The sequence below is a fragment of the Chelonoidis abingdonii genome, chromosome 8, assembly GCF_003597395.2.
Source record: "Chelonoidis abingdonii isolate Lonesome George chromosome 8, CheloAbing_2.0, whole genome shotgun sequence".
Classification (NCBI taxonomy): Eukaryota; Metazoa; Chordata; order Testudines; family Testudinidae; genus Chelonoidis; species Chelonoidis abingdonii.
The window spans coordinates 60,775,313-60,785,424 of record NC_133776.1 but is presented as its reverse complement, the minus strand read 5'-3'; the positions used below and the strand labels follow the sequence as shown (position 1 = coordinate 60,785,424).

The window sequence follows — 10,112 nt, the reverse complement described above, 5'->3', positions numbered from 1 at the left end:
TCATGCAGACAGAAGGAATCCACACCCACAAGCTCCCATGGATATCTGCAGGGCACCCTATCTCTCCCAGAGAGGGGGGAATTCAGCCCTCTGCTCAGTGCTGGGCCCCCCTGAAAAAAAATCCAGCCCCAAGGCATACACTGGCTCACACCCTCCACAAGGAGGCACTAGCAGCCCTGCCTAGTCAATTTCTCACAGAGCTGCTAGAGCTTTGGAGCAGCTTGTTTGGCCTATTGTTTTTAACTGGCATTACCAGCACAGCAGGGATGTTACTGAGCATTGCTGTCATTGCAGGATTCCTCCCCACTGACTAGGGCAGCAGAGCACTACGTAGGCAGGGGTTCAGCCCTACGCCCTGGGGAGAGGCACACACTGGGCACCCCAGCCTGTGTTACCATGGCCCTAGCCCCTCCCAGATCAGATTTCATACTCACAGCTGTAACACAGCCACAGCTCGCTGCATCACACCAGCTGAGGTCCAGAGCAGGCCCAAAACACCACTAGCAGAGCCTGCTCTTGGAGCATCAGGCACCTGCTCATTCCAGCCACCAGAACAGGGGAGCTCTAACAGCAGCTCTAGCAGTGTGACAAGGATTGCCAGGCATCTGGCTTTTGACCTGAATGCCCAGTCAAAAAGGGAGCCTGGCAACTCCAGTCAGCACTGCTGAGTGAGCTGTTAAAAGTCCAGTTGGCTGCACAGTCTGGTTAGCTGCCTTGGCTCCCAGAAGTGGTGGTATATCCCCCCTCTGGCTCCTAGGCTCAGGGACAGCTAAGGGGCTCCATGCACTACCCCTACCCCAAGCACCAGCTCCGCAGCTCCCAGTGGCCAGGAACAACAGCCCATGAGAACTGCAAGAGTGCCTACAGATGGGGCAGTGCACAGAGCTGCCTGGCTGCACCTCCACTTAGGAGCTGGAGAAGAGACATGCCACCAGTTCTGGGAGGCACCTGAGCTAAGCACCCTCTGGAGCCTGCACTTCACCCCTCCCTCCTCCCATGCCCCAACTCTCTCCCCAGTCTGAACTCCCTCCTGCCACTAAATTCCCTCCCAGAGCCCGTGCTCTGCATGCCTCTTGCACTCCAAACCCCTCAGCCCCAGCCCCACGTGAGCCTGCACCCCCAGCCTGAGCCCTGAACCTCCACACACACCCCTCAACCATGTGCCCAATCCCACAGCTCCGAACTCCTCATTTCTGGCCACACCCTGCAGCCTACAGCTCCAGCAGGGAGCCCCCTCCCACACTCATGCTGCCCCCAAACCCCTCATCCTTGTCCCCACTGCCAAGCCCACACAGCCAGCTGGACCTTCACCCTAACCCCCTGCCCCAGTCTGGTGAAAATGAGCAAGGGAGGGTGGTTGAGAGTTAGCAACAGAGGAAGCTGAGATGGAGAGAGAGGGGGCAGGGCTTTGGAGAAAGGGTGGGACAGGGAGCAGGGCAAGCATGTTCGGTTTTCTGCAATCAGAAAGTTGGCAACCCCAGAGACAACTGTAAATCAGCACAAGAGGTGACAGGAGCCAGGCCCCAGCCTTGTGGGCAGGCCAATTCCTTCTACAGGTTTTACTGAAAAGCCACATAGGAGCAGCCCCATGCTGTTGCAGAAACAGACCCCGCCTCCCCCCCCTCCCCCACCTTGTCCCAACACCCCCAGCAGTGCAGGTACTGTGCTTAGCCCCTGGCGGTCTCCTCTGTAAAGTGAGTCACTGGCCCCCTGCATGGGTGGGAGACACAGCTTTGGTCCCTGGGAGCTGCATGAGAGACCTGTTGAGGCAGCCCTTCCCAGGACACAGCAGGGGTGTACATATTGCGTGAGCCTCCATTCCTCTGTCTTCACCTTCTGCCCTGCTACATTCTTCTGGCAGTCTGCCTTGTTCTCCAGCACCAGTTTGGGATTTAGTCCTCAGGGCACCATTCTCCCCTCCAGCATCAGCCATCCATCCAGCAGGAGACGCTGGCCCTTCATAGCAAGGTGCAACCCCACCGGGCGCTAGGTCACACAACTCAGAGACGCTCACAGAGTACCAGCCACTCTGCAGTTTCTCCAGCTGCACCGAACTGTCCTGAACGGCACAAGTGCAGCCTTGTAGAGGGGGACTCAGCTGTGGTAAGAACCAGGCCCAGAGGCCTCTCAGTTGGCTGGAGGGCCAGGTCTATCATGCCAGCCAGCCCTTGGCAGCTGTCCTGTTTAAGTCCTTTGCCAGGGTTGCCTGTGGTCAAGTCAGTCTGGCATCAGCGGCTGGAAGGGAAATCTGCAGCAAAATCAAACTCGTTCTGGCCCAGCCACAGTTCTGGGAGCTCATTAGCTCTATCAAGGCCCAGTTCCACCACCAGTGACATCAGCACCTCCTCATCCACTGGATCAGAATCAATAATGCCAGGACTGTGGGTGCCAGCAGGGGGAGCCAGTGCCCCTTGGCCCAGGGGCTGGGCTCCAAAGCCCCAGCTCTGGATGGACCCAGCCTCCGCCGGGTGCCCTGAGACCCCCATGGCATGGTACTGGCTGTTGAGTTTCTGCAGCTGCATGCTGGCCAGCAGGTGAGGGGCCGTTGGCAGGGCGAAGGAGGGCTGCTTTGAGGGTGGGGGGGCCGCAGAGGGGGCCATCATGCCTGCACTGGTGATGTGGGGTCCCGTGCTGGCTTTGCTGATGTTCATGCCCACCCCAGGGTAGTGCAGGATGGCCACTGCTTTGCGGTCCTTCATGCCCAGGCTGGGATAAACCAGAGAGCTCATCTCCTGCTGGGTCCTGGAAGAGAAACAGGAGTTCTCACTACAAGAGCCACACCCCAGTGCCCCTCCCCCCTGATCCTGCCAGCCCCTCTGCTATAGGAGAACACCACAGACAAGCACCATGCCCTGGGATGCCCTGCAGCCTGCATTCCCATAGGGGAGCCTCACTCAGGGCTCAGCCTGAATAGGCAGCTGAGGGCCACCCCATTGCCAGTGAAGTGCCAGCCTATGAAGAAAATGATGAGAGCACCTCCAGAACAAGTTCGTGTGAGCAGCTCAGGCAAAGCCAGCTGACAGAGGCTGTTGGATCACCAGCCTGCCAGGCTTGGTGCCCATGGCATTTCCCAGGCTATTTGCCATCCCTTCCTACAGACCAGGGCCATTCCACCCTGGGTCAAGGATCAGCACCAGGCCCTGCATCGCTGGAGACCCCTGTGCAGGGAGCCTGGTGGGCAGATTTCACTATAACTCTGAATGCAGCCACCCTGGGTTCCACCACCTCTTGGGAGATAAATCCTGCTGTGCCCACACATGCTGTATTCCAGTCCCATCCCAGCCAGCTGCTGGCATGGGTGTATTCCATTTCATCCCAGCCCCCCACCTCCCCACCCTAATCTCCTGCCTGCAGCCCTGCCCCTTCCTTCAGGCTTGGATGCTGGGGAAGTCAGTGTTTCTTGCACAGTTTAGTGCTAGCTAAAGTCACTGAGCTGCTGCCCCCGACGACTGGAGTTCTTTAGCCACAGAACTAGTACAACAGCAGGGCAAGCGCCTAGACACCCACCATCCCTGCCAGCCTGCATTCAGGTTGGCCTTGGGGAGAGGCCAGGAGGGAGTTCACAAGCCATGGCAACCTGGGCTGAGACTGGCAATCAGAGTGCTGGATGATGCATGCCATGGCATGGATTTGATTATGGGCGTGTCCCCTAAGACAGAACGTGCAGAAGCAGTCAAAAAAGCTAAGAATGTTCACAACCCTTAGGAAAGGGATAGATAATAAAACAGTAAATACCACAACACCGTAATATAAATCCATGGTAAGCCCACACTTTGAATACTGCGTGCAGGTGTGGTTGCCCCATCTCAAAAAAGACCTATTGAGATTGGAAAAGGTATAGAGAAGGGCACCAAAAATGATCAGGGACATGGAACAGCTTCTATATGAGGAGAGATTAAAGAGACTGGGACTGTTCAGCTTGGAAAAGAGACAACTAAGGCAGGATATGAGAGGGGTCTATAAAATCATGAGTGATGTGGAGAAAGTGAATAAGGAAGTGTTATTTACCCCTTTACATAACACAAGAACCCAGAGTCACCCAATAGAATTAACAGGCAGGTTTAAAATATAAGGAAGTATTTCTAGACACAACACAGTTAATCTGTGGAACTCACTGTCATGGGATGTTGTGAAAGCCAAAACTATAACTGGGTAAAAAAGAAAAAAAAAAGAAAAAAAAACACCAAAAAAAAACAACACAACACACAAAACTTACATAAGTTCCTGGACGATAGGTCCATCAATGGCTATTAGCCATGATGGCCAAGGATGCAACCCCCATGCTCTGGGTGTCCATAGGCCTCTGACTGCCAGATGCTGGTACTAGACGACTAGGGAGGGATCAACCGGTAATTGCTTCCCCAATCAGCCTGGGGTGGCCCCACCCATGATCCACCCCCAAATCTCCTCTTGCCTGCTTCCAGTTCCCTTCCAGCTCTTCCTTGGCAGAGGGGCTGGTGCTGATGCATTCGTCTGGCAAGCCTGCACTATTCAGCAATGGGCATGGCAGAGACCTCGTCCCACAGCTCAGGAAGCATCTTGAGCTTCTGTCTGATTGCCTAAGTGGAGCTCATCCTGCCAGGAGGGTCAGAGTCCTCAGACAGGAAGGGAGCGCTTTGCTGGCTACAGCCAGACTGACAACTGAAAGACAGCCAGGCTCTTTCATCATGATCCAGGGTGGAGGTGCCCTATCAATGGGCAGCTCCTAATACAGGCCACAGTCCCAAATCCCTTCCTCAGAACCCCAACCCCAAGGAGCATCGCTCAGCTTGCAGACCCATAGGAGCAACCCACACTGCAGGGCCCAGCCAGGTCTTACCACCCTCCCACTCTACACACATGCACCTGCAGCAGAGGCCTGGCAGGGCAGTGCTGACAGCAAGAGCAGCAGCAACTGGCTTTGCAAGAGGTCAGAGCTGCCAGTTCACAGGCTCCAGCCTTGTTGGTTGTGTTTCACAGCCAGGTTGTGTTAGACTGTCCCCAGGCTGCTGGGTGCCCCCGCAAGGGCCTCACACCCTCTGCCTCTGGTGGCTTGGAGGGAAGCAGACACCAGGAGCAGGCCAAGGGGAAGGGTGGCTCTTACCCAGGCCTCAGCACACAGACATGGCTGGCCGCTAGAGGGCAGAGCACAGCATACTACCTGGCAACAGGTGCTGCAGGAGTAGCAGAGCTGAGCCCGGAGAGAGTGGGCTCCCCCCATGGTTAGTGCTGCTCAGTCCTGGGCTAGCTCTGGCTGGGGAGCTTCAGCCAGAAGCAAGGGGACAACATGCAGGCACTTCAGGGAGCAGGGGTTTCGAAGGCAACATAGCTGCTGAGCCAGCAGGGTCCAGTGAGTGACAAGGGTACTGGATAAAGACACCTGGGCTCTACTCCCAGCTCTGCCACTGATCATCTACACAACCATGGGTGAGTCACTTCACCTTTTTGTTCCCGTATCCCCTCCCCCACTTTGTAGGGTTAGATTGGGAACTCTGGGCAGTGATGCTGGCTCTGCGCTGTGCCCAGTACACTGCTCCGTCCCCCATTCCCCCAATTGGGGCATCTAGCCAGAGAGCTGGCACTCTGGGCAGGTGACCCAGCTCAATGCATTTGAGTCTGGTACCACCGCTGGATCCTCAGCCTCTGTGCTGAGACAGGCACCCCTGAGCCCTGGGCATGCCTCCTCTCTGCTCAGCAATGAGAACGTGCTAAGCAGAGTGTCAGCAACAGTCTTCTTCCAGCCTGTGGGATGAGGTAGCTCACAACTATCTTCCAGCCCCAACAGCACTTCAGATTCCTCTTTGCCACTAAGGAGCATTCGGCTCCACACTGCCCAAGAGCACCCTAGGCAGAGAACAGACCTGTCCTTGGGATGCAGTGCTGCAATCCTCTAATTTCCCTTTAAGGATCCCCCTCCCCATGGGCTTGGATCTAGTTGGGTTCCCCTCCCCCATTTAGCAATATGGGAAGGGTAATTGTGCCAGACCCATTTGCAATCCCCACCTCCCCCAGGGAAATGGGACCCTCAGATTGAGTGGCCTTTTCCCATCTCTAATTGCACATGTTCTTCGGCAGAAGTTTTGTGCCAGATGGCAGCAGCGTGCAGCAGAATCCCAGTCACTAACAGCCCTCAGCATCTTGAGAGGCACACACTTACATGGCCACCAGCCCATAGGCAGCAGGTTATAAATGTTTGCGGAGCTTGAGCACCAGGAATATTCAGGGCTGGGGGCCCTGCTCCAGCAATATTTGGAAGTGGGTCTCGCCCCTGCCCTGCAGCATCCCTGCCTGGAGCAGGTCCCAGCCCTCGCCTGCCACCCTTCCCCCAGCATGTCTCCCCCCCGCCACGTCCCTGCCTGACAGAAATCAGCGCGTGCCTCTCCCCTGCCTGCTTGCGCTGCTGGAGTAGAACAGCTCCCAGCAGAACTGCTGTCTGCTGCCCCAGGGTCCTAGCGCCCACCTCCCAATAATGGCAAGGCAGGCTGCCCTTACCCTGCCCTTCCACCCTAGCCCTGAGCCTCTCCAACGCCCCAAACCCCTCATCCCCAACCAGAGCCCTCATCCCCCCCACACCCTGATCCTCTGCCCCAGCTCTGAGCCCCCTCGCAGCATGAACCTCTCATCCTCAGCCTCAACCCTCATCCCCCCACACCCTGATCCTCTGCCCTAGCCCTGAGCCCCGTCCTGCATCATGAATCCCTCATCCTCAGCCCCACAGCCCTCACCCCTGCACTCCCTCCTATCCTCAAACTCCCTCCCAGAGCATGCACCCCTCCCAGATAGTGCACCACCTCCCCTTTCCCACACACCCATTCCCACGCCCAAACTCCCTCCCAGAGCCTGCACCCAAACTCCGTCCCAAAGCCTGTACCCCTCACCCTGTCCTGCACACCCACCCCCTGCCCCAGCCCGGAGCCTGCACCCAGCACCCAAACTCCATCCTAAAGCCTGCACCCTGCACCCCTCCTGCACCCTAATCCCCAGCCCAGGACCTGCACCCCAGACCTCCCCCTCAACCCCCTCCCAGAGCCTTAGGCAGGTGGGGCTGGAGTTGGGGGGGGCAGGTTCTGAGCACCACCAAAATTTCTACAAACTTGCCACCCATGCACCAGCCAGCAAGTTCCACACCACAGGGGGTTGACCAAATAGGAGTCAATGCACAAGGGGAGACGCCTGCAGGTCCTGAAGAAAGGAGGGACTGACATGATCTGGATTGTGCCTTTTCAGGGTTGCTAGAAACATGCCTACCAGGAGCTGATTCCTGCTCCACAACCTCTAGAGGCAATGGTAATACAAAACAGTGATTTGGCAGGCACAGCCAGAGGACTGGGATCTGCCCCCTTTGGAAAAGGGCATCCCAGGGCATTGCAATGCACTTAACCCACACAACAGGAACACCCCTTCCCTGAAGCAAAGACCTTGCAGCTAGCAGAGGAATACAATACCATTCTGCATTGTGAGCTTCATTTCAGCAGGGGTTTAAGCTTTAAAGCTTGATGGTCATCATCACTTAAAATGTTAAGTATCAGAGGGGTAGCCGTGTTAGTCTGGATCTGTAAAAGCAGCAAAGAATCCTGTACACCTTACAGATTAACAGACGTTTTGGAGCATGAGCTTTTGTGGGTGATTACCCACTTTGTCAGATGTATTCACCCACGAAAGCTCATGTTCCAAAACGTCTGTTAGTCTATAAGGTGCCACAGGATTCTTTGCTGCTCTTAAAATGTTAAGTCTATTAATGCAGCAGTGCTGCTGGCCCACTCGGTCTACAGCACACACTCCTCGGGGCAGAGTAGAGGCAGGAAAAGGGGACAGCTTCAGATCTAGTTAAGCCCCCAAATAACATTTTCCTTAGAGGGAGGTCGATCTCCACCCCTCTCAGGAAGGACCTTGTTTCACTGCTGGTAGAAGATGCTGGAACCGTACAAGTGTTGTGGGTAGTTAAATAACACTTCCTCCAGGTACACTGCAGCATTGGGGGGGAAGGGGGAAATGGAACAGATGGCCAGTGGGCTGTTAAACTTACTTGAGTTTCAGTTTGAATTCTGGGGGCCCAGACAACCCATCCCTCACCCAGAGGAAATGGATGGAAAGGTGGGTCCTTAGAAGGTGCTGGCCAACATGTGCTAACACCTCCCAAAGCTCTGTAGACAGGGCAGTGCAGGGAAATGTAACTGGTCCTGTTTTAGCCTCTCTGCCTTGTTTGGATGGGAGTCAGCAGTGGGAGAAGCCAGGAAGAGCTCAGTCCTTTCCCACCATTTTGCTAAAGCACTGTCATGTCCACACTGCTCACCAACAGCAGGCACAGAACAGGCCCTCCTACTCCAGGAGCACAAGCAAGAGGAGAGTTGCTATTAGCTGTACAGGGTCTAGTACACACAGCTGGGCCATTCTGAGTGCCTCCAGTAGGGGGCAGTGGTGACACCCATGACACAGGAAGACAGGAATAATCACCCCACACTTCTCTCTGCCAAGCCAGCCATGGTTGTTCTAAGAAGGGTCTTCTGTAACCAGCCTAAACACAAGAAGGTGTCTGACAGCACCTTTGAAGAGCCCCTCTCCACAGTACCTAAGTGGTGTTGGAAGCCAAGGCTAGAGCAGCTTCAGACCATGGGATGATTACAGCAGAGTGAAGTGAAAGAGGCAGTACAGTGTAGTGGTTAAAGCACAGGACTAAGCCAGGCAATGGGGTCACTTTTAGCTCTGGTGGGGTCACTTGTGCCTAGTGGTGCTACTGACTTGCCTGGATGAGCCATTCCACTTTCTGTGCCTCAGTTTACCCACTTGGGAAAGGCAATACTCATTTTCCTACCTCACAGGAGGCTGCTCACTAAGCACTCATGGACGGGGGAGCACAGGGTTCACACTGGATTATCAGGTGGTGGCAATCCAGTGTGTTACTTGCACGTGCAGTGAGGTTGTGATGAGGGGAGGAGCAGACACCAAGATCTGGGGCCCCAGCAACTGCCACGCGCACAGATGGCTCCACCACCAGGTCAGGATGGAAAGCACCCCCCCCCCACCAGTGCCCCCTGTCTGCAGGGCCAGGGAGACCCCGGGATCTCCCAGAGCCGGCGCCTCCCCGACTCATTTCAGCCCCAAACTGATTCACAAGCCAGCCGAGCTCGGGGCCGCCAGCAGTCCCAGCCATAGCCCGGAGCGCACCTCGGCCCCGTGCCCCACAGACCGCAGAACTCTCCTACCCTCCCCCGACTGGGAGGCACCCGACGGCCGCCCCCTTTGTCCTCACCCGACCCCGGCTAAGTGGCTCCCCGGGACCCTGCTGCGGGCCCGATCCGGGAGCGGGGGGTTCGAGCATTGGGCCAAGGGTCCGCCCACCACGTGCTGGGAGGGCGCGGGGAGCTCAAGCCCCGGCACTGCAGCGGGGAGGCCCGCAGGACCGGCCGGCAGCGTGGCCGTAGTGTGAACTGGGGGACACTGTAGAAGCCCGGGGGTGCCCCGAATTTCTGCACTCGGCTCGCACTCGCCTGAGCCCGGCCGGCGCGTGCAGACAGAGGAAGTTTCACAAGTTATTGCGCCGCCCGGCTGCCGACCTGGCCTGCCCGGGGCGAGAACCCAGTGGTCACTACACCCCGGTAGTGGCAAGCTGGGGGGCTGAAGCGTCCCCCGCTCTCACCTCTCGGCAGCTCCCCGGCTGACTCAGACGCGTCCCCACCGGCACACCCCGCTCCCCATGGGGCGGCTGCTCCGCGGTGACTTCACAGCTCGCAGGAACCTGCAACGGTGCCAGCGGTCCCCCTGCTAAATGGGCAGCCCCCGCCGGAGCCTCCGCAGCCAGGCCCCCGGCCTGGGCCAACTAGCGCGCCGTTCTGCTCTGCTGCGAACACGAGCTGCGCTACGTGCTGCGCTGTCCCTCTTTATACCCGCTGCGATCGCTACTAGCACATGGCCTGGCTCTCCGAGCCCGTCCCAAAACGTGGACGGGAGTTATGGGAGTGGGAGGCGACTCCCGCCAGGTCCCGTTAGGACCCTGTGATTCGACCAGGGAACAATTCCCAGTGATGTAGGCAGGGTTAAGCCAGTCTCTGTTAGGGGTTCGGATGAGACCTTTGCTGGGCGGGGAGATGATCCACCAGATGCTTTGGGTGAGGATCTTGCCTTTCTGTGAAGCT

General features: G+C 57.0%; 1 protein-coding gene across 2 annotated transcripts; it reads right to left on the bottom strand.

The window, feature by feature from the left end:
• Positions 1-2,143: 2,143 nt before the first annotated feature.
• On the bottom strand, positions 2,144-9,816 carry CITED1 (Cbp/p300 interacting transactivator with Glu/Asp rich carboxy-terminal domain 1). 2 transcript variants are annotated; one of them, XM_032791622.2, is made up of 3 exons: positions 9,617-9,816; positions 4,217-4,323; positions 2,144-2,742 (listed from the first exon to the last, which is right to left on the bottom strand). In XM_032791622.2, coding segments are annotated over exons 2-3 (516 nt in total). In that variant the 5' UTR covers positions 4,219-4,323; positions 9,617-9,816; the 3' UTR covers positions 2,144-2,228. The 2 variants fall into 2 exon arrangements, with proteins under 2 accessions (XP_032647513.1, XP_074924786.1); XM_075068685.1 differs by lacking the exon at positions 4,217-4,323.
• Positions 9,817-10,112: the final 296 nt, after the last annotated feature.